The 24,982-nt window shown below is 40.7% G+C and overlaps 1 protein-coding gene and 1 pseudogene across 1 annotated transcript; both read right to left on the bottom strand.

Annotated features, from left to right (window-relative positions):
* Positions 1–1,646: 1,646 nt before the first annotated feature.
* On the bottom strand, positions 1,647–20,468 carry LOC105052890 (cysteine-rich receptor-like protein kinase 44). The gene is made up of 7 exons (XM_073251215.1): positions 20,306–20,468; positions 12,822–12,937; positions 12,569–12,727; positions 12,275–12,485; positions 2,544–2,780; positions 2,246–2,397; positions 1,647–2,138 (listed from the first exon to the last, which is right to left on the bottom strand). The coding sequence occupies exons 1-7, from the start codon at positions 20,466–20,468 to the stop codon at positions 1,776–1,778; spliced, it is 1,401 nt and encodes a 466-aa protein (XP_073107316.1). The 3' UTR covers positions 1,647–1,775.
* A 203-nt stretch (positions 20,469–20,671) lies between these two features.
* LOC140850799 (antimicrobial ginkbilobin-2-like protein) lies at positions 20,672–21,677 on the bottom strand (annotated as a pseudogene).
* Positions 21,678–24,982: the final 3,305 nt, after the last annotated feature.

Here is a 24,982-nt window from a genome sequence, read left to right as displayed (position 1 = left end):
CCCTGGTTCGTGAATCTGTTAGGACTTCACTGAACAAACCTCGTTTGCAGTCCATCTCCAATCTGTTCCGTCCTGACTGTCCAAAGGAGAGATGCCTTGGAGGATGTTCGCTAATTCTCTTACCTCTGTTAGTGCCTGGTCTGACAGCGGGGTGTCCATCGTAACTTTCCAGCTCCTGGTTGTTGATTCCAATACTCTGCTACTAACGCTTCTTCCTTGAATGCTAAATTTACTAAAGAATTGTCCTCCGACTAGATATCATACCAGAAAAATGTTTTTATCTGTCCTAAGAGTCAACTTCAGACTGCTCAGGAATGGATTCAGAATTTTGCAAATGTTTCTTCAGATGGCCGATGCTTTCGTCATTTTCTTCCTCCTGGTACAGCTAAAGTTGCCTCTTATCCTGGACTGTTCTCCATCAGTTAGTAGTCTCCATGCCCATTTAGAGAGCATCGCCAGTTGAAACATGCTAAATTCAAAATGCCCATTCCCCTTCTTTTCCTTGCACACTGCCTTCCAATTGACCAGGTTAGCTGTTGGTAAATAACTAGGCTTTCCACAACCTAGAAAGCTTCTTCTCAACTTATCTAATTCAATCACTTACCAAGTTGGGAGGAGGAACAGAGAAGCATAATAGAGAGACAGGGCTAGGAGGACCGAATAGAGAAACAGAGACGTATAATAGAGAGACTCTGGCTGCCGGTTAGTTTCTGGAAGGAGTCGTCAAGAGAAGACCGAAGGTGGGTTGCATTACATCGCAGGATGGTACCTAGTTGCAGTTCCCTTTCAAGTTGCTAACATAGATCCTATGTCCATCTCAAAGGGATCGCAGCTTTGTTTCCTTCAGCTAGAGCTCCTGTTCAATCTATGCTTACTGTCATTTACCAATTCTCAAGCTTCAGCCATTATCGAGGTGGTTGTTCAACTGAAGTACTTTCATCTGGTTTTTTTGAATTCCATTGGCACAGTATGCTATCTTTGAAGGGCTGTTCTTTTTTGTTCATTTGGTTGAGCCTTGCAACAAAGGAAGGAAACATTTTGACAGGTAGCTAAATTGAATCCGAGAGTAGTCTGACAGGATGCTGATCTTACCTCCTAACCATCAGCCGGTTGCAATCTTCTCCTCACCATATTGCTTTTTGTTTCATCTACTTTTCTCGCTAGCTGTTACTTATTCCCCTCTGCCTTCATATTGTACTTTCCATCTCTGTCTCCTTTACCTCTCATATACATACCTCCTTCACATATTCAATAAATTTGGTGGGTCAGCCTCCGCTTCCCTTTAAAAAAAAAAAAAAAGGAAAGAAAAAAAAGGGGTTGCTAACCAGGTGAAACAAAGAACTTTCGAGAGTTTGATCTTTGAGCCTGATGCAAATTGGAAGCTCATCAGTATAAGCTTCAGGTGAGTGATCCTAGGGGTATCTACTTCACAAAAAAGAATGGTGTCATCTGCATATTGGAGGCCAAGGATCCCTTCATTCCTGTGATCAGGGCCAAGACCTTTTTTTTTTTTTTAATATAATCCAAGACACTAGCCCCATGCAAAATCCTTGTGAGCATCCGAGGTTAGAATAGATAGGGTAACAAATAATATACCTGGGCTTATATTTTTCTCTTTTTCTTTTTCATTTTTTCCCTTTATTTCTTGGTAGGTCAGGGTGATCCTGGAATTACAAAATGATACAATCGGTTAAACAAAATGTAATATGCTGATACATTCTTTTGCTTATTGGTGACAAAAATTGTCTTCTCTTACATCCATCAATGTCTCACCACTATCGTGGTTCCATTTCAGTGATAGAGACACCATTAATGGAATGTGGTATCAATCTCGCTGTTCTTCCAATAGAGTCCTCGCTCCCTGAGAAACCAGTTCCCTTACTCTTATTATTCACCTCTGAGTCACTGGTTGTTCCACCTCTTACAAAGAAGGCAGGCATTGAAGGGGATGGGAGACCGACTGAGTAACTAGTAAGCATGAGTACAATTGATGTCATGTCAGGTCTTTCTTCTGGATCTTCCTGGATGCATAGTAGCCCGATGTGAATGCTTCTCAATACTTCTTGCAATGTACACCGATCACCCAGACTTCGATCGATCATCTGTAACACCATTCCTTCATTCCAGTGTTGCCAAGCCTATTTAACAAATATGTTTCGAGGAACTATTAATTACTGCAGAGATTTCACTAAATGCAATTGATATTGGTGATCGTAGATCAACTAATGACCAGATGAATGCTTACATAGCTTAGAAGGTCTGCAGCTTGCGCAGATCGTTGGAAACCATTAGCCCTCCGACCAGTCAAGATCTCCAAAACTAGCACCCCATAGCTGAAAACGTCTGATTTAGTGGAGAAGTGCCCATGCTTATCATATTCAGGAGTCATATATCCATTGCGATAAAGAATTTGACAACATTAGATTCTGTGTGAGCAGATACTGATGATTCAGGTCAAAGATCGGAATTGTAATTGGTTAGTTCTTTTTTTTTTTTTTTTTCTTCACTAATTAAGAAGAGGCATTGATGCGGTTGTGCTTACTGGGTCCCCGCAATTCGGCTGGTGTTTCCTTGGGACTCACTCATGCTGAAAAGCTCTGCAAGTCCAAAGTCTGATATCTTAGGTTTCATGTCCCTATCTAACAGGATATTACTTGCTTTCAGATTTTGATGAATGATACTCAGTGGAGAATCCTCATGGAGATAAAGAAGCCCCCGGCCAATCCCTTCAATGATCTTGTACCTCGTTCCCCAGTCCAGTTGTTTTCGTCTGATAGGATCTACTTCATCCAAATAAATTTTGGTAAATTATATTGATGTCTTAGAGCTTGAACTAACAATAACAATGAAGCTGTGATAAACAAGATGTTAGAAACACTAAGAGGGTAAATATTTAATTATGCAAGAATAGCTCAAAATTCTCCTAAAAGAATAAGAATAGCTCAGAAAATAGTTAAAACTACTAGCATTCACAGATCAACGCACATTGATTGTGTAGCAGCCCGGTTACTTGGGCCTGTAGCCCAGACGGCCCAACATCACAAAAAAAAAAAAAAAAAAACAGAGAAGGAGGAAGACTCCTAGCCGGAGTCTTCTTCCTTCACGATTCCGGCAAAATCGGACTCAAAGAGTCCGGCTAGAGTAGGAAACCTCCTGTATAAAGATTCCCCGTCCTCTCTTAGGAAATTACAACCAAAAATTTTGAGGAAAATCGAGGGTTTTGAGAAACTTTCTCAAAGGTTACCGTGGGGGGGTTGATCGGAAGAAAGAGGAGTCGTCGGAGCTTTCTTTGGACGGCGGAACCAGGTATTTCCTCTTCTCCTTGTTATTCTCCGGTCATCGGTGTTCGGAAGCCGGCGAGGAGCCGGTTCGGGCTCAAACAGGGATACCCTGTTTGTGTGATTTTTTCTTCCTTCTCCGCCGCCGGCAACGAGGAAGATGGCACTGCCACCAACAGGGTAGCATCGCCGGCGTCGGACGCTGCCGGGGAAGGTGGCCGGAAGTGTTTTTTTAGTCGGGTTGTGGGGAGAAGTTTGGTGGGGGCTCGGGTCCCTGTTTTTTTTAAAACGTGGAGAAGAGAAGAGAAGAAGCCTCTTCTCTCTTCTCCAAATAAATAAATAAAAATAATGAATAAAAATAAAAAATAATAAATATATATATATATATATATAAAAGGGAGGACATGGGTATGAGTTAGATAACCTCAATATATATATATATAATTTATTTGATTAAATTAATTTATTTTATTTGATAGGAGAGCAGTCTAACGATCAGGAAGACAACGAGTAGGACTTGATTTTCGGACTATAAGGTTGTGAATTTGAATTCTCAATTATCGAGATAAGAATCATGTACATGATCATCGCTAAATTTATGATATTTATTTGTTAGTTTTATATGTTGAATTTGCAATATTGAAATTATAATCGATGAATTTTCTATGTTTGAGACATTGAGATATGGCTTATATGAATATTTTTTTTTTATATGAGTATATTATGAAAGAATTTTTATGATTGATGGTATGAATCTTATGGACATGATTTATCAACTTATTCATTCTGTAATTTGAAATAATTCGATAAAATTCAGAATTGAATGAAAAGGGTATGTTTTGGACTAACCTCGACATATGAATCAGCCGGCCAGGAGCTTATGCCTGGGACAGCCCCCACTGGCTTACAGGTGGATCAGCCGGCCAGGAGCTCATGCCTGGGACAGCCCGCCAGGAGCTTATGCCTGGGACAGCCTCTCACGGACTTTCGTACGTGGGACAGCCGGCCAGGAGCTCATCCTGGGACAGCCTTGAAAGGCTTTTATGAAAGAATAATTGGATTGGAAAGAGATTGAGGTATGGTCTGGGTTAGTCCAAAGCCAAAAAGGGATGAAACATTGACAGATCAAAAATATGAGAAGATACAATATGAAATTCAACAATGAATGAAGATTCCACCTGATGATGTATGATGATACATATGCATATTTGTGACATTATTCTAGTTATTGTATACCTAGAAGATTTCTCAATTGCATTGGTTTTAGAAATATTAATTCTATTTACTGGCTTGATGTACATGTGCAGTGATTCTTACTGAGTTGGAGAAGCTCATATTTTTCTTCTTATTTTTTTTCAGACTCACAGGAAACTTAGATTGGATGGTTTGGGCGAGAGCAAATGAGGACTGAAGTCTTTAGTAATTTAGTTAGTTTAAAATTCTCTGATGCCAAAGAACATTTGAATAGTTGTATTGAACAAGTTGCATTTGATTTGAAGTTGTGACATTGGTTGATTGATTTGGTATTTAATTAGTTATTTAAAATTTTGAAGTGTTAAAATTTTAGGCCTTACATGATCCTAGGGTGCTGCTCTAGGGTTTGTGTGGCCGTGTCAAGTGCCCAACTCAGGTATTGGGTTTGGGGCGTGACAGAGTGGTATCAGAGCCTAGGTTTAGGAATCCTAAGGTTTATTTTAGAGAGAGAGTTTATGGGTAGACCTTTAGATGGAAATTGACTAATATGAAATACTATTCTTAAATTTTTGACTCAAGTGAAACTGTGTAGGTTGTCATGGCAAGAGGGACTGAGCGTGGGCGAAATCGGAGACCTACTCATTTTGCGGATGGCTCTAATGCTTGGGAGCCAGCTACACCACAAGAAAATGCTCCACCCTCATCGGATGATGAAGCACCACAACAAGAACATCCTACTGAGCCGGCAGAGGTCACTCCCGGGGAAGAAACTCCAGGAGAACCTGAAATTCAACCTGGGGAACAAATTACTGCAGCTCAGTTAATGCAAGTACTGGTTCAACAACAAGTGGCTGCAAGGGAAGATATGAGGAGGATATTGGAGGTGCAACAGGGACAACAACAACAGTTCATACAACAAATAGTTCAGGAGCGACAGTCCCAGCAGCAACAAAGAGCTGAAAATCAGTATGAACGTCGAATCAATTTATTAGACTTCAAAAAATATGCACCACCGGCATTCTCAGGGACCTCAGATCCTATGGAAGCTGAAAGCTGGCTAAAAGCAATAGAGAAAGTTTTCCATGCTTTGAGATGTCCTGCTGAAGACAAGGTCACTTTTGCCACGTTTATGTTACAAGGTGAGGCAGCCGATTGGTGGGAGATGAAAATTGAAAAGCTAGGACCAAATGATGTACCTTGTACATGGGAAGAATTTAGAAAGGTTTTCTATGAGAAGTATTTTCCCCAGAGTATCCGACTCCAAAAATTTCGAGAGTTCGATCGTCTGGTGCAGGGCCACATGACAGTTGCTCAATATGCAGCCAAATTTGAAGAATTATCGAGATACGCCCCTGCATTGATAGCTGAGGAAAATGTTCGAGCCAGAAAATTTGAGAATGGATTAAGGGATAGAATCCAACAGTTGGTGACTGTTTTTGAGCTGCCCACTTATAAAGAAGTCGTAAACAAATGCTTAATAATAGAAAAAGGACTCAATGATGCTCAAGCAGCAAGAGAGAAAAGTATGAAGAAAAGGGATCGAGCAACTGATTTTCAAGGTCAAAGTAGCAGAGCCTTCAAGCCAAAAACCCCAAAACCAAGCCAGTCTGCAGTTGAAAGTAAAACTCAATATCAGGGGAGCATTATATGTTATAGATGTGGAGGACCCCATCTTAAACGAGATTGCACATGGCCTGGGGGACAATGTTACAAATGTGGACGAGATGGCCACAAAGCAGTTGTATGCCGCAATGGAGGAGAATCTCAGAGACAGCAGATGCCTCAAAATTATCAGAATACCCCCGCAAATCGAGCACCCCAAGATGTACAAAGACAAGATGCGGGACAACAAAAATCAAAGACCCAAGGACGAGTCTATGCACTTACACAACAGGATGCTAATGCTTCTAACTCAGTGGTGACAGGTACTGAATCGATCTCTTAAAAAATTCTTTTATATATATGTCATGAATTATTATATGCTTAGATATATAAGGACATATAGCACTGAATGATAAATGAATATCTGACAGGTATGATTAAAATTGCATCCAACAATGTCTATGCTCTATTTGATCCTGGAGCTACCCACTCTTTTATAGCAACTAGTTTTATTAAGAAGACTAAAGAGATGTCTCCTACACCTTTAGAAAATAATCTCTGTGTCTGCACACCAAGTGGAGAGGTGATCTTGGTTAATTCAATTTGCAAAGATTGTGTACTGAGTATTGAGGATAGGGAGATGAAAGCAGACTTATTAGTTTTAGAAATGAAGGACTTTGATCTAATCTTGGGGATGGATTGGTTAGCAGCATATCATGTTACAGTTGACTACTTCCAAAAGACAATAATATTTCAAATTCCAGATCAGTCAGAGTTTAGTTTTAAGAGTACTAAATCTTTCTTTCACCAGAAGTTCATATCAGCTATTCATGCTCAGAAATTTCTTAGAAAAAGATGTGAAGGATTTCTAGCCACTGTATTAGAAACTCAGAATGAGAAACTCAAGTTAGAGGATATCCCTATTGTGAAAGAATTTTCTGATGTTTTTCCAGATGACCTGCCTGGACTACCTCCTGATCGAGAGATTGAATTTTCTATCGATTTGATTCCTGGTACGAGTTCAGTTTCTAAAGCCCCTTATCGAATGGCTCCAGCAGAATTGAAGGAATTACAAAAACAATTGCAAGAGTTGTTGGACAAAGAATTCATTAGACCTAGTGTGTCACCTTGGGGAGCTCCAGTACTTTTTGTAAAGAAGAAAGATGGTAGCCTTCGGCTTTGCATAGACTACCGAGAATTAAACAAGGTAACAGTGCGAAACAAATATCTTTTACCACGAATCGATGATCTGTTTGATCAGTTGCAAGGGGCTCAGGTTTTTTCAAAAATTGATCTTCGTTCTGGCTACCATCAGTTGAAGATACAGACTGGAGACATACCAAAAACAGCCTTTCAGACTAGATATGGGCATTATGAATTTTTGATCATGCCTTTTGGTCTGACCAATGCACCGGCAGCCTTTATGGATCTTATGAATCGAGTATTTGCATCATACTTGGATCGATTTGTAGTTGTATTTATTGATGACATTTTGATTTACTCAAAAAGCTCATTCGAGCATGAAGAACATTTGAGGACTGTATTACAAACTCTGAGGGAAAAGAAACTGTATGCAAAGCTACAAAAATGTGAATTTTGGATGAGCAGTGTTACTTTTCTCGGGCATGTCATCTCCAAGGAGGGTGTCTCAGTTGACCCAAGAAAAGTGGAGGCAGTAGTTGACTGGAGCCGACCCACTAATGTATCAGAGATACGCAGCTTTTTGGGATTAGCTGGCTATTATCGAAGGTTTGTGGAAGGTTTCTCTAGTATTGCTATGCCTCTATCTCGTCTAACACAGAAACAAGTAAAATTTGAATGGACAGACGAATGTGAGCAAAGCTTCCAAGAGTTAAAAAGACGATTGGTGACTGCTCCAATCTTAACCATTCCATCTGGGACAGAGGGTTTCACTATCTATAGCGATGCTTTTCGTAAAGGTCTCGGTTGTGTTTTGATGCAAAAAGGAAAGGTGATAGCTTATGCCTCTCGACAACTGAAGTTATATGAGCGAAATTATCCTACTCATGACTTAGAATTAGCAGCTGTAGTTTTTGCTTTAAAAATATGGAGGCATTACTTATATGGGGAGCATTGCGAGATTTTCACAGATCATAAAAGTTTAAAATATATCTTTACTCAGAAGGAGTTAAATATGAGACAAAGAAGGTGGCTGGAACTACTGAAGGACTATGACGTGACAATAAATTATCATCCCGGGAAAGCAAATGTTGTAGCCGATGCTCTAAGTAGAAAATTTTCTGGTGAATTGGCTGCTCTAATTACCTCACAAAAATCTATATTGCTGGATTTGGAGAAATTAGGAATTGAAATACGACCACATGATTCTCAAGTTCAGCTTGCAAATCTTGTACTACAGCCTACTTTGATTGAAAAGATTAAAGCAGCTCAAAAGGAGGATTTAGAGTTACAAAAGGTCATAAATGCAGTGGAATCCGATATACAGACAAAATTTTGGATACATAAGGATGGGTCATTGAGATTTGATAACAGATTATGTGTTCTCAAGATTTCAGGATTAAGAGACGAGATCCTAGAGGAAGCTCACTGTTCGGCTTACACTATGCATCCTGGAAGCACAAAAATGTATCAAGATTTGAAAAGAAATTTTTGGTGGTCTGGTATGAAAAGGGATATTGCACAATTTGTAGCCCAATGTTTGGTATGTCAACAAGTAAAAACTGAACATCAAAGACCAGCAGGACCACTGCAGTCTCTTCTTATTCCTCAGTGGAAATGGGAGCATATTACTATGGATTTTGTGACTGGATTACCTAAAATATTTCGAAATAATAATGCTGTATGGGTAATTGTTGATCGATTGACGAAATCAGCACATTTCTTACCCTTTCGGATTGGTCTCTCCTTAGAAAGATTGGCAGGCTTATATATAGAGCAGATTGTACGACTGCATGGAGTACCAGTTACTATTGTGTCAGATCGAGATAGTAGATTTGTTTCGCAGTTTTGGAAGAGTCTTCATAAAGCTCTTGGAACCAAGTTAAATTTCAGTACAGCTTTTCATCCTCAAACTGACGGACAATCAGAACGAACCATACAGATTCTAGAGGATATGTTAAGGGCTTGTGTCATGGACTTAGGCGGAGCATGGGATAATCACTTATCATTGGTTGAGTTCGCTTATAATAATAGCTACCAAGCAAGCATTCAGATGGCTCCTTTCGAGGCATTATATGGAAGAAAATGTAGATCGCCCATTTGTTGGGATGAGGTGGGGGAAAGAAAACTGTTGGGACCAGAAATAGTGCAGCAGACAGTAGAAAAAGTACATATGATCCAGGAACGACTTCGTACGGCTCAGAGCAGGCAAAAAAGTTATGTTGATAATAGAAGAAGAGAGCTGGAATTTCAGGTAGGCGATCATGTTTTTCTGAGAATTTCTCCCACTAAAGGTGTAATGAGATTTGGAGTTCGTGGTAAGTTGAGTCCAAGGTATATTGGCCCTTTGAAATTTTAGACAGAATTGGAGAGGTTGCATATCAATTAGCATTACCGCCGGCTTTATCTGGTGTTCATGATGTGTTTCATGTATCGATGTTGAGGAAGTATATTCCAGATCCAAGTCATGTGGTGAGTTATGAACCTTTGCGTCTTCAGAAGGATATGACTTATGAAGAATATCCAGTACGGATTGTTGACAAGAAAGATCAGGTGTTACGACATCGAATTATTCCTTATGTGAAGATCCAATGGAGCAATCATAGCGAGAGAGAGGCTACATGGAAACTCGAGACAGAAATGAAGATCAAGTATCCACAACTCTTTAAAAACTCAGATATGTAAATTTCGAGGATGAAATTTTTTTTAAGGGGGGGAGATTGTAGCAGCCTGGTTACTTGGGCCTGTAGCCCAGACGGCCCAACATCACAAAAAAAAAAAAAATAGAGAAGAAGGAAGACTCCTAGCCGGAGTCTTCTTCCTTCATGATTCCGGCAAAATCGGACTCAAAGAGTCCGGCTAGAGTAGGAAACCTCCTGTATAAAGATTCTCCGTCCTCTCTTAGGAAATTACAACCAAAAATTTTGAGGAAAATCGAGGATTTTGAGAAACTTTCTCAAAGGTTATCGTGGGGGGGTTGATCGGAAGAAAGAGGAGTCGTCGGAGCTTTCTTTGGACGGCGGAACCAGGTATTTTTTCTTCTCCATGTTATTCTCCGGTCACCGGTGTTCGGAAGCCGGCGAGGAGCCGGTTCGGGCTCAAACAGGGATACCCTGTTTGTGTGATTTTTTCTTCCTTCTCCGCCGCCGGCAACGAGGAAGGTGGCACTGCCACCAACAGGGTAGCATCGCCGGCGTCGGACGCTGCCGGGGAAGGTGGCCGGAAGTGTTTTTTTAGTCGGGTTGTGGGGAGAAGTTTGGTGGGGGCTCGGGTCCCTGTTTTTTTTAAAACGTGGAGAAGAGAAGAGAAGAAGCCTCTTCTCTCTTCTCCAAATAAATAAATAAAAATAATGAATAAAAATAAAAAATAATAAATAAATATATATATATATATATATAAAAGGGGGGACATGGGTATGAGTTAGATAACCTCAATATATATATATATATAATTTATTTGATTAAATTAATTTATTTTATTTGATAGGAGAGCAGTCTAACGATCAGGGAGACAACGAGTAGGACTTGATTTTTGGACTATAAGGTTGTGAATTTGAATTCTCAATTATCGAGGTAAGAATCCTGTACATGATCATCGCTAAATTTATGATATTTATTTGTTAGTTTTATATGTTGAATTTGCAATATTAAAATTATAATCGATGAATTTTCTATGTTTGAGACATTGAGATATGGCTTATATGAATATTTTTTTTTTATATGAGTATATTATGAAAGAATTTTTATGATTGATGGTATGAATCTTATGGACATGATTTATCAACTTATTCATTCTGTAATTTGAAATAATTCGATAAAATTCAGAATTGAATGAAAAGGGTATGTTTTGGACTAACCTCGACATATGAATCAGCCGGCCAGGAGCTTATGCCTGGGACAGCCCCCACTGGTTTACAGGTAGATCAGCCGGCCAGGAGCTCATGCCTGGGACAGCCCGCCAGGAGCTTATGCCTGGGACAGCCTCTCACGGGCTTTCGTACGTGGGACAGCCGGCCAGGAGCTCATCCTGGGACAGCCTTGAAAGGCTTTTATGAAAGAATAATTGGATTGGAAAGAGATTGAGGTATGGTCTGGGTTAGTCCAAAGCCAAAAAGGGATGAAACATTGACAGATCAAAAATATGAGAAGATACAATATGAAATTCAACAATGAATGAAGATTCCACCTGATGATGTATGATGATACATATGCATATTTGTGACATTATTCTAGTTATTGTATACCTAGAAGATTTCTCAATTGCATTGGTTTTAGAAATATTAATTCTATTTACTGGCTTGATGTACATGTGCAGTGATTCTTACTGAGTTGGAGAAGCTCATATTTTTCTTCTTATTTTTTTTCAGACTCACAGGAAACTTAGATTGGATGGTTTGGGCGAGAGCAAATGAGGACTGAAGTCTTTAGTAATTTAATTAGTTTAAAATTCTCTGATGCCAAAGAACATTTGAATAGTTGTATTGAACAAGTTGCATTTGATTTGAAGTTGTGACATTGGTTGATTGATTTGGTATTTAATTAGTTATTTAAAATTTTGAAGTGTTAAAATTTTAGGCCTTACATGATCCTAGGGTGCTGCTCTAGGGTTTGTGTGGCCGTGTCATGTGCCCAACTCAGGTATTGGGTTTGGGGCATGACAGATTGGACATAAAATAGCTTAGAATCAAGCTATTTTGATAATACCAGAATCAGTATGTGACCAAAATGCAAGAAATTTATCTAGCTACATGTCAAGCTTGCCTAGGGATATATATAGCTGAATCACAAAATCCAGAGAACCAAACAGCTAAATTTAACAGAATAAAGAATATCTTTTTATAAATAAAATAAAGATTATGTTTTTGCCACAAAGATTCCCAGATAACAAGCATCACAATTAGCATGTATACAAAAGTAGCAAGAAATATGTACCATTCATTTCGGTTAATGAATCACTGTAACAGGCTTTATTCAACTACTTAGTTAATGATATTCCTATTTGTCGACACTATTTCAACATTATGGTGATACTTAAGATAGAGATGCATGTATTGTGCGTACCGAATAAAAATTTGTCAAGACCTGTATTAGGAAAGTATTCATAGACTAGTAGCTTCTCCTTCTCCTCCAAGTAACAACCTAACAGCCTTACGAGGTTTCTGTGTTGAAGCTTTGCAAACAAAACCACCTGGTTTCTTAGCTCTCCTAGTCCTTGCCCGGAGCTTCTTGAAAGCCTTTTCACAGCTATCTGCTGTTCATCCCCCAAAATTTCCTGTATGACATTTACAACATGCATGAAAACAATTATGTATCACTCAAACTCAATGACAATATTTTTGGAGTAATCTTTCACACATTTGTCGAGATGATTCCCTTATAGACTGGTCCAAACCCACCTTCTCCGAGTTTATTTGCATCTGAGAAATTCTTTGTGGCAGCTCTAATGGTGTCCAAATTAAATAGCAATGGTTCCCCACTTGTGAAATCCTCTTCATCTCCATTATCTGCCCACAGACCAAAGTTTAAGTACACAAAAAGCATGCTCACTTTGTCTTGAGAAAGAATTCCAAGAATGATAATGCTGCAGGAAAACTCACCCGGCCAGTACCCTTCTAACAGGTTTCCTTCTTGTAAAGTAGATAGACATGATGAAGAGGAGAAGTAACATGGCAACCACAGGTAGGACAATAATTAGAACTGTTTTTGTGGTGTTTTTACTTTTTCCTGCGCCAAAATGAGATTACACCACTTGTCATTCAAGACCATAATTTTTAAACGAGAGTTCGAAAAGCACAAGTCACCTGCCATCCATCGAGCAAATGTATGTACGTGCATGCATGTTCGTATATATGTACATCAATATATTAGTACTTGGGTTAATTCATGATCAAGCGAAAATTAAAAAAAAATAAATAAGAATGAGAAGTGCCAATCAACTTTGGCTTGATCGGTTGGCACCTCTCCACTTTGGAAGAGATCTAAAATATTAGAAAATAAGGCTTAGCTTATTTTCTAATATTTTTATCTTTATTAATCTATCTAGTCTAAAAGTTCTTTCTTGTGCATCTATAGAGTTGAGATATTTGGACCCTCTTTTTTTTTTTTTTTTTTTTTTGTGGTAAACCAAAGTTCATTAAATACCATTTTAGTGTGAATACAATTTTCAGAATCGAAAAATAAAATGTCTAACAATTGTGAAGGAAAATCAACTATAAGCAACCACAATGTAGATCCGGTTTGATCTTAGACCCATTTTTCAGATTGCCATCTAGTTGAGAAGTCTGTTCTCCCATACACCCGTTCATTTTGAATTCTTGGCCCATTTTTTTTTATTGATATTTTTTCTTATTTAATTCTATTTGGCTTGGACTGATTAAAGGTTTTTTGCTATTGTCATTAACACCCTGGTAGGGAGAGAAGAATAGAGAAAAAAAAAAAGAATGGGAGAAAAAATTATTACTTTCCCTTGGTTGGGAGTTTTTTATAAACAAAATAGAAAGAAAGGGAGAGAAATTGATAGAATACAAATCCCCTCAAACTATAATTTTCTTTTCCTCCAAATAGAGCAGAATTGGAGAGAAAAGAATTGAGAGTTAGTGAATCTTTTATAATTTCTATCTTATTTCTTTGATGATAAAAAATAAATTTAATATTATATTTCAATCCTAAGGCTTATTTCAAGCACCCCATCTAAGCCTCACATCTGATTGAAACTCCTGTGGATGAAAAAATCAATGAAAATAAAAAAATTAAAAAAAATAAAAAATATTTTTTTTTATTTCCTTTCTTGAATTTGTTAGGTTCCTTTCAAAGATATAATAGTAAAAGAAGATTATAATATTTTTTTTTCTTCTTTGCTTCCTATCAAGAAGCAAAGAAATTATTATTTTTTTATTTTTTCTTTAAACTTTCAATCAAGGGGAAAAAGATATACTTTTTTTTTACTAATATTTTTTTTTCTTTCTTTTTTTTTCATAAACTCCCAACCAAAAAGTAAGAATCCGCTTTCTCTCTCTCTCTCTGTTTAGACTCCTCAGCGATGCAATGATGGGTGCACCTCCTCCCTCCCATCGCAACATTTATTCTCATTATATGTATGTGAGGGAGGGGCTTTTGGATAAAGTCAGAGAGGGTTCTTTTGTGTAAGTTATGAATTTGTTTGAAATGTATATTTATTATATTAATGTTTTACAAGTTTGTAAAATTTATACTTATATCTAGTTAAATTAATGATGTTAATGAAAATATTTAGTTAGTGAAATTATTTATCTTATATAAGAAATCAAAATTATCTTTTAGTAGGGAGGAGGATGCACATATTTTGTTATATATTTGGATGGCTCTTGTATCATTTAAGATTATTTTTGTTATTTTTGAATTTTTTCTAGTTGACTTTTGGGTTCTAATTAATGTCAACAATTTTATTTTTATTCTATTAAATTATGGATTAAAATGTTGGATAAAAATAAATCTCAAGAAGAAAATTTAAAATTTTCAAATTATTTGATATAAATATAATTTATTTTTATTCTTAGAGAGATTTCTGTAATTTTATTTTTTAACAAGGAAAGATTGAGCACTCCTAGTCCTATTACCGGCATAGCTGAATCCATTGTGTAATCATTAATCTTGATATAAGAGAGAGAAAGAGAAAATCAAATGGAATATATCTTTTTATGTGGACCAAGATAGCTCTAGGGATGATAATTTTAATCGATTCATTAAAATATCTAATCCGATTTGAATAGGATGGATTTTATTTGATCCGATTAGAATCTGAGATGGATATAAATTTTAGAAAAAATATCCAAAATAGATTCAGGTCAGGTATGGTAATGGTATACTCCGCACCGAATCCAACTCGATATAATCTTAATATATATCTCTTTTTCAAAATTTTAATTATTTTATAAAAATTTATATGTACCTAAATCGATCCAACCCCTCTTATCTATCCAATCCAATCTGATCAGCATTTCTATTTGACTCGATCCGACCCGACCCAAATATGGATATGGGGTTTATAATTATAGGGTGGATATGGGTATCAGCTAACCCGCGTATATTCGACTTGTTGCCATCCCTAAAGAAAGATTTTGTTTATAGCGCTTGGCAGGATTAAAGTTTTTGACATATACATGAAATAATAGTTGGCATTCTCAAATAAGAAATATAAATAAAATAACAAAAAGAATCTCACACTATGATATTAAAAATATAAATAAATATAAAACTATTTGATTTGGTTGACTCTACATCCTTTGACAAATCAACTAGTTTGAATCAGATCAAATGTTGCTCAATTTTAATGGCACTTCAAAGTCAAATAGAAGGTCATCTGTTAGGATTTGACGCCTCGAGATTCAGCCCACATTGAGCCCACAGCGAGGTTCGCGGCGAAAAATGGAGTCCAACGAGACCAAGATCACTTGAATCGGAGCTCGGATGGAGGAGATACAAGCTTTTGAAGTCGGCACGAGAATCGAGGCGGCGGAGGACCGCCGGCGACCGGCGGCGGCGCGGCCGCAGGTGGCGGCGCGCGGGACGCGCGTCCCAGGCCCGCGTGGGATGCGGGACCCAGGCCCGCGCGGGACGCGCGACCCAGGCCTGCGCGGGACGCGCGTCCCAGGCCCAGGCCTGCGCGGGACGCGCGACCCAGCGGCCTGCTGGCCCATCCCCGGTCCACCATGGACCGGGTGGTCCACGGCGCGGTCTGTGGACCGCGTGGGCGTTTCCCACGCGATTCTCGCGGTCCACGGTCCTATTTCGTGGATCGGAGCGCGATCTAAGGGCCGAGGACGCTCCCGGTCTTGATCGGACGGTCTGGGACGTGATTTGGCTTGATTAAGGAGTCCTAATCCCTGTTTAATCATGATTAAACTGTGTTTAAGCCTTTAAAAGGCCTGAGACGAACAGGAGAGAGGCGCGGTTCGGTTTCTCGCCGCCGTACGACCCCAAGGAGAGAGAGAGGGGCGAGGGCGCTGTGAGAGAAGGAGCAGGAGGCTCTTGGATAGCGGTCGCCAGGCTCTTCAGGGGTTGAGGGGGGTCTTCAAGAGAGAGAGAGCTTTTGTGAGGGAAACTTCATGTGAGAGATAATTGGGTGTACAAGGGTTGAGGGTGAGGTCTCCTCTTGTAAAATTTTCTTTTCATAGTGAAGTTTGCATGCCCCGTGGAGGCGAGCCCTTTTGTGGCTGATCCACGTATTTTGATTGTTTTTTCTTTTGTTTTGTTTCTTCTTTCTTCCTGCTGCATCGCGTGGTACTGAAAGGGTCTTGGGAGGTGGTGTCCTGGCCAGACATCCACCCAACAAGTGGTATCAGAGCAAGGCGGTACAAGGACGCAGATTGCAGTGGTGGTGAGCAAGACTGAAGATGGAGAAAACAGGAACAATCAAGATGGAGATCAACCAGTTTGATGGTAAGAGCAATTTTTCCTTGTGGCAGGCAAGGGTGAAGGACGTACTCATCCAACAGGGGTTGATCGATGCTCTCTTGTGCGATGAGAAGCCGACCACCATGGAGGTGCGGGATTGGAAACGGCTACAGATGCAGGCGGTGAGTACCATCCGCATGTACCTGGCGGATGAGGTGGTGATCCATGTGCTGAGCGAGACTTCTCCGACGGTGCTGTGGTCGAAGCTCGAGGAGTTGTACATGGCGAAGTCTCTCACCAACACTCTTTTCCTCTGGAGGCAGTTTTACCAACTGCGGATGACTGAGGGACAGAGCGTGCAGGAGCATCTGAGCCACTTCCAGAAGATCCTCACCGACCTTCTCAGCGTTGGCGAGAACGTTGAGGAGAAGACCAGGGCGCTGGTTTTGCTGGCGTCGCTTCCTTCTTCGTACGAGTCCTTGGTGACTGCTCTTCTAGTGGGGAAGAGCACTATCAAGATGGACGAGGTCACCGCGGCAATACTCCAGAACGAGGTTCTCAGGAGGGAGAACCCAGCTTCGAGCTCAAGTGGCGGTAGCTCAGCTTTGGTGGCTTCTGGAGGAGCAGGAGGCGGTAGACGGAGCGACAGGAGATCGCATCGAGGGCGGTCTAAGTCCAGGAGGGACTTGAGCAAAACCAGGTGTTACCGGTGTGAAGAGTTGGGGCATCTAGCCAAAGATTGCCCTCAACTGAAAAATCGGATGGTGGCTGCTGTAACGACGGTCGGCAGCGATTCAGATGGAGATGTCCTGGAGATATCTGACGAGGTATCTACTTCTTCCCAGCAGTGGATATTAGATTCTGCATGCCCCTATCATGTGTGTTGCAGAGAGGAGCAGTTTGACTCCCTGGAGAACAGTGAGAGCACTGTATATCTGCCGAATGGATCGAGCTGTGCGATCAGAGGCATTGGGACAGTCAGCTGGAGGACACATGACGGTGTAGTGAGGAGATTGGGGGAGGTCCGATACATACCCAATTTCAGGCGGAATCTTATCTCACTTAGCAGACTGGATTCGAGAGGCTACAGGACGGTAGCTGGTGGAGGAATCCTGAGGGTGCTACGCTGCGATAGGATTGTGCTGGAGGGGAAGAAGGGGAGCAGAGGACATTATTACCTGGCAGGGAGCCCAGTGCGAGGTGGAGCATCGGGAGCCAGGTGGAGCCCAGAGCGAGGTGGAGCTCCAGGAGGCGGATCGGGCACGAGACAGGAGACTCGGGAGGACGAGAGGCGACGTCGCAAGGTGAGATTCCTATTGCCGCAGGATGATGCCCCGAGCAGGTCTCAGGTCAGGAGGAGCACAGCATACGACGGAGATGGGATCGAGCAGCCTGGCTCGACTCCCATGTTTGCCCATCCATGATCAGCAGGCGATTGCCCCAGGGCATGGGGGCGAGGAGATCCAGAAGCTCTCGGAGTTTGGAGGAGGCCGAATATCGAGTCGAGGTGGAGATTGTTAGGATTTGATGCCTCGAGATTCAGCCCACATTGAGCCCACAGCGAGGTTCGCGGTGAAAAACGGAGTCCAACGAGACCAAGATCACTTGAATCGGAGCTCGGATGGAGGAGATACGAGCTTTTGAAGTCGGCACGAGAATCGAGGCGGCGGAGGACCGCCGGCGGTGGCGCGGCCGCAGGCGGTGGCGCGCGGGACGCGCGTCCCATGCCCGCGTGGGACGCGGGACCCAGGCCCGCGCGGGACGCGCGACCCAGGCCTGCGCGGGACGCGCGTCCCAGGCCCAGGCCTGCGCGGGACGCGCGACCCAGGCCCAGGCCCGCGCGGGACGTGCGACCCAGCGGCCTGCTGGCCCATCCCCGGTCCACCATGGACCGGGTGGTCCACGGCGCGGTCTGTGGACCGCGTGGGCGTTTCCCACGCGATTCTCGCGGTCCACGGCCCTATTTCGTGGACCGGAGCGTGATCTAAGGGCCGAGGACGCTCCCGGTCTTGATCGGACGGTCTGGGACGTGATTTGGCTTGATTAAGGAGTCCTAATCCCTGTTTAATCATGATTAAACTGTGTTTAAGCCTTTAAAAGGCTTGAGACGAACAGGAGAGAGGCGCGGTTCGGTTTCTCGCCGCCGTACGACCCCAAGGAGAGAGAGAGGGGCGAGGGCGCTGTGAGAGAAGGAGCAGGAGGCTTCTGGACAGCGGTCGCCAGGCTCTTCAGGGGTTCAGGGGGGTCTTCAAGAGAGAGAGAGCTTTTGTGAGGGAAACTTCATGTGAGAGATAATTGGGTGTACAAGGGTTGAGGGTGAGGTCTCCTCTTGTAAAATTTTCTTTTCATAGTGAAGTTTGCATGCCCCGTGGAGGCGAGCCCTTTTGTGGCTGATCCACGTATTTTGATTATTTTTCCTTTTGTTTTGTTTCTTCTTTCTTCCTGCTGCATCACGTGGTACTGAAAGGGTCTTGGGAGGTGGTGTCCTGGCCAGACATCCACCCAACATCATCATAGCCCAAAAGAGAACACGTTGATTGAAAAATTCTTACATTACAATCTAGGTATCCACGATAAAGACTCAAGTTCCAACTTAGAATTAGGAGCTCCATGTTGTGTGTGGACAGTTTGGGAAGAGGATAACAAAAGTTGATGAAGCTACAAAAATTCTGCGGAAGGAGTAGAAAATATTTATCTTAACAAAAATGCATATATCAAAACTAGGAATATAATATTTTCCATCAGATTAGAGGACCACAACCATCCATGTAAATTAAAGCATTGAGGTAGGATTGACAACCAAACAAACTGTTCGTGAGCTAGCTCAGATTTACATTGAAATTTTACTCAAATTCAATTCAATTCACTTCATTAGGAAATGAACAGTGCTATAGATGTGCTTAGCTAGTTCAGGTCTAATCCAAATTAGCTTGAGATATGTATATTAAATCACACATATATACTCTACATACATACATATTTTTTAAGTTATTTTATGCATAAAAATAATTATTTTATAGTTATTTATTATAAAGTAATGTCAACCATGTAGAATAGAATAGATTCCAACTATATGATTAAAATACAATCAAGATTTTTACGTTAATCTATCTAAATGAAAATGTTAAATAATCTTAAATGTTCCCTACATAACAGTTATTTCTGAGTAGCCAAGCTAGATTGAGAATTAGATAAGCTAGCATGAGCTCAGCTTGATCATAAAATAAGCCAAGCCAAAGATAGGGGTAGGTTAGCTCATGTTTGGTTTGTTTCCATCTGTATTCAGGCAGGACTCAATCCCATGCCTTGGTGCCAACCTTCAATGACCTCATCAATTGAATTAGTTGACACACACTTGAAAGCTTCGTCTTGAGCAAAGATTAGTGTTCATGTCAACGAAGGTGTTGTTTACCGATACCACAAAGTGTTAGCTCGAATGGTTACCTTTTGCCTCTTGGACGAGAGGTTGGTGTTCAATTCCAAGCGGCATGGCACTTATCTTGGCTCCTGTTTACGAAGTCCCAGTTCTGTGAGCTAAGGCTCTGTTAATTTGTTGATTTAGGATCTATTTAAAAAACTCTCTAATGGATCCAATAGGATGAGCTGGGCTGCTGGAGAAAGGGAAGGAGTAGTTGAGGGGATCGTGGGCTCTAATCCTCGTTGAATGAGGAGAGAGAGAGAGACGTCCTTCTTTAATCCTATCGGGATCAAGCTGCAAACCTCCATGCTCTTCCTTTCCACTCTCCAATCCCTCGAGATCTCCACAAATCTCGTTGGATCTGGTGGTAGACTTGCACATGTGAAGGGCCGAGTCAAGTATCGGCCGAGCAAAGTCCCATATCAACAAAGAGATAGGACAAAGCCCAGCCCAGCTAGACCTCATGTCTGTCAGGCTCGAGCCTAGTCCAATCTTTATCAAGACTGAAAAATGGAGACCTCCCCTGATTCAGCAGGCTGAAAATCTCAGTCCAAGCTTGACAAAAATGGAGTTTGCTTAGCTCCACCCGGTGGGAATGGTCAACCAAACCCTTAGCCATATATGAAGAAGGTATTTTCATCTTCAGGTGTAACGGATGGAAGTCACTTTCACTTATTAGATTTAATATTTTTTATCACTAATATTAAGTAATGAACAGGTAGATGAAGCATGCACTGTTGGTAATTGGGACACGCAGCTACATGTTCAGGAAAAAACTTTGGCTTACCACGAGGAACGGACGGCGTAAACGCCGGAGGGAGCACCGACCAGGGGAAGAAGGAGTAGGTCTGAAACCTGAGGGCACAACTCCCCTTCAGGATCTCCCCCCCAGCCCTCCCGTAACAGCACGTAGGCAAAAGTGCAACCGAATGATGGAGGCACTGGGAACAGCCACTTTGCGACAGGTCACGTGTACACTGTCCCATCCCATATATGGTCCCAGAATCCGAGAAATTTCTGGTCCCACCGCAAATCCCAACTCACTCGCCGCCGCCTGCGACGAGATCTCGTCCATCAGAGCCCCCAACAGCCGATTGAACACCGTCGGATCCGACGCGTTCTGCGGATCAGCGAGCATCGAGGTTTGGTCCTCGATGAGCTGGGAGAAGAAGTGCCGGTCGGAGTAGCGGAGGACGCAGAGGTCGGAGCGGACGGCGGCGGAGGTGCGGCGGGGGCAGCGGAGCGGTTGAGGCAGGCGGCGCAGTCGGAGATGGTGGCGTCTGGGCGGCACTGGGCGAGGCCGAAGGCGGGGGCGGAGGAGCGAGCGCCGACGGTGGCGGTGGAGAATAGAGCGGCCGCGAGGGGGACGGAGGCGGTGAGATTGGAGAGGAGGAGGCCGAGGTTGGTGGCGAAGGTGCTGGCGACGATGTAGTTGGCGTCGCTGGCGCAGTTAGTGTAGATGGGTACATATTGGGAAATGGATTTGGTGGGAATAAGGAGCAGAGCGGGAAGGATTAGAAGAGGGAACAGCAAGGAGGAGGAAGCCATTAAGGGGTATTTCGGGAAGAGAGCTCAAGATGAAGAGGGGGCATAGAATGGAAATGTTGCTGAAAAGAACTTTTGGTTCGCGAAGCGAATTACGCAGCTAATAAAGAATGGGGGATTGAACAAGCAGCCCTCCGTTTCTAAACGGTTGCCTAAGCTGTAGATTAGGGCAACGGAGACTAAAGTTCCTAAACTGTGGATTTAGTCAACAGAAATTTGTAAAATGGAAGTGAAATAGTTGGACCAGATCGTGGATCGGTTCAATCAGAAAGTAATAGTAACATGTGCTTAGATGATTTTGATCGCTTTTCTCTCCTTTTTCTTCTTTTCATATTTAATAGCAATATGTGTTAGGATAGATTAGTTAATGGTCCATGATGGATTTGATCCAACTAATATTTTTTTTATTTTATTTTATGCTTATTTTACAGTTAGTTTTTTTTGATGAAATCTATCGTTTAGGAAACTAGTTTCTATTGATTAAAATCTAAGGTTTAGCATTTAATGCATTGGGTCTCAAAAGTCGAGCAACCGTTTGACGGCAACATTCCTCGTATATTGGCTTAGATTAGTTTATTCAAACGAAAAAAAAAGCTTTGATAAAAAATTAAAAAAAAAAATTAATGTTTGCACTTTAAGGGGCCAAGTTTCTCCTCATGCCGTCATGGCCGCTACGAGGATATTAGGGTTTCCCATATGAAAATCCTATAAAGGGCTTCTACTATTTTTCTCTTGTTCTATATTTTTTCTTCCCCCTTCAACCCTCTATACACCTTCAATGTTCGTCGGGCTACATCAAATAAGATGACCGTAGGATTTTCCACTTTATTGATTCGATGAAATCTGCTTACATAATCAAATGGACGACTCCCTTTTCTAAATATGATGATGTTAGAGGCAAAAAGGTGATCCAAGAATGACTTGTAGTCTTCCGACCCATGCTCACAAAATAGATTTTATACGAGTGCTAAATTAAGATCCTTTAGAAGACCCTAATTATAGCTAATTCCACAACTATTCTTCATGACAAGTCATGCAAAACACAAAATAAAAAATTAATTTTATTTATAATATTTTTAAAATATAGAAAATTTTGAGTTAATATAATTATTGAAGTTCTACAAATCAAAAAACTTAGCCAGCCATACTGCATCATCTCTCGCTAATCCAAAGTTAATTTTGAGACTTCTAAGCTGTGGTTATAGCCAAGAGACGTACGAGGGTTCTATCTTCCGCGTGAAAGATCTCCAAGAGAGAGCATTACACAAGAAGAACTGCTAATGCCTTTTCTCTCTCTCTCTCTCTCTCTCTCTCTCTCTCAATATAGAAAAAAAATGTTGTTGACAAAAACTTTTGGCTCACCAAGTGAATTACACAGCTAATAAAGAAGGGGAGAATGAACAAGCAGCCCTCTGTTTCGAATGGTTTAATAAGCTATAGATTTTACTTAATAGAGACTAATTTCCTAAACTGTAGATTTAATTAGTCAACAGAAATTAATTGTAAAATGGAAGTGAAATAGTTGGACCGGATCAATTCAATCAAAAACTAATAGTAATAACTTTTTTCTTCTTTTTCTTATATTCATGTATAATAGCAACATGGGCTTAATTAGATGGATTTAACTGCTTTTCTCTCCCCTTTCTTCTTTTTATATTTAATAGCAAGATATGCTAGGATTGATTTATTAATGGTCTACGGTGGATCTAATCCAATTAATTTTTTATTTTATTTTTATTTTATAATTAACTTTTGTTGACTAAATCTACCATCTAGAAAATTAGTTTCTGTAGATTAAAATTTATAGTTCAGTGTTTAGCGCATGACTGCTCAAAAGTCAAGCAACCATTCAATGGCAACATTCCTTAATTCTTTGAACCGAGCATATCTCAACTTGGATCAGTCCATTTGAAAGAAAAAGAGAGCTTCAAATTAAAAAAAAATTAATATTTGCACTTTTGAGGGCCAAGTTTCTCTCCGTGCCATCACGGCCGCTAGGAGCGACCAAAAAATCTTCCCTTTTAACTATTAGGAAATAGTTACTCAAACATGACACTCTTGACATACGACGATATTAGGATTTCTCATGAGGGAATTCTATAACATGCTTCTACTATTTTCTCTTGTTTTATTTTTTTCCCCTCCTCCTTCAACCCTCCATACGTCTTCTATGTTCTTCGGGCTACATTAAATAAGATGAAACAAAGATGGAAGAAGACCATAGGATTTCCTGCTTTATTGATTCGATGAAATCTGCTTACATCATCAAATGGACCACTCCCTTCTCTAAACATGATGATGTTAGAGGCAAAAAGGCGACCCAAGCATGACATGTAGTCTTCCAAACCATGCATGCTCACAGAATAGACTTTATGCAAGTGCTAAATTAATTAAGATCCTATAGAAGACTCCAATTACAGCTAATTCCATGACTGTTCTTCCTGACAAGTTATGCAAAACACAAAATAAAAGATTAATTTTATTTATAACATTCTTAAAGTACAGAAATTTTTTAGTTAATATAATTGTTGAAGTTCGATAATCAAAAAATTTAGCCAGCCATGCTGCATCATCCCTCTTTAATCCAAAGTTAATTTTGAGACTTCCAAGCTGTGGTTATAGCCGAGAGAGGGATGAGTGTTCTATCTTCCGTGTGAAAGATCCCTGAGAGGGAGCATTACAAGGGAAGAACTTCTAATGCCTTTTCTTTCTCTTTCTTTTTGTTCTCTTTTTGATACAAGGGGAGGCAAGATGGCCACCCGTTACTAGTAAAGAAGTGTCAAAGAATGTAAAATCAAAGTTTTTCTTCTCTAAGGAAGCTTGTATTTGCCACTATTACAAAATTCCAGCATGTGGAAACCAACCAAGATATATAACCAAAATACAAAGCTCTGCGTAGCGAATAAGCAGAGGTAGGAAACCAGAATGACAAAACCATCCTGAAAAGCAGAGGTAGGAAACTCTGAATGAAATGCAATGCTTGGTAGTCCGCAGAGAATTGGTAAACTTTTGAAACCTGATCACTGAAGTGAAGGATGCTTCTGACTATTCCCAGGGTGCAGCATCATACCAGTAGAGTATAAGTATGATCGAGAACAGCGGCATGCATGGGAACAGAAGAGACATTGCTAGGCGAGCGTCACTTTCATTTGCAGAAAATTCTGACCGTTCCGATGTTGTTTAACTGCTTACGTCAGTAGATGAAAACGTATTCACAGATTGCCTTCAAACATATTCAAATAATATTTATCAAAGGTATAATTTTTTAGATGGAATGGAGCAAAATTTTATCTTAATTGAAGATATTATTGATATTTTATATAATTTTTTTAAGAAAATAAATGCTCAATCAAATATAAATTATTTTTGAATATTTTATTTTTTTATGATCAATCAAATATGTAAAAAAATATTTTCTCAAACATCACGCACCC

The sequence above is a fragment of the Elaeis guineensis genome, chromosome 2, assembly GCF_000442705.2.
Source record: "Elaeis guineensis isolate ETL-2024a chromosome 2, EG11, whole genome shotgun sequence".
NCBI lineage: Eukaryota > Viridiplantae > Streptophyta > Magnoliopsida > Arecales > Arecaceae > Elaeis > Elaeis guineensis.
Note: the sequence above shows the minus strand (reverse complement) of the source record. Positions and strands in the feature narration are given on the sequence as shown.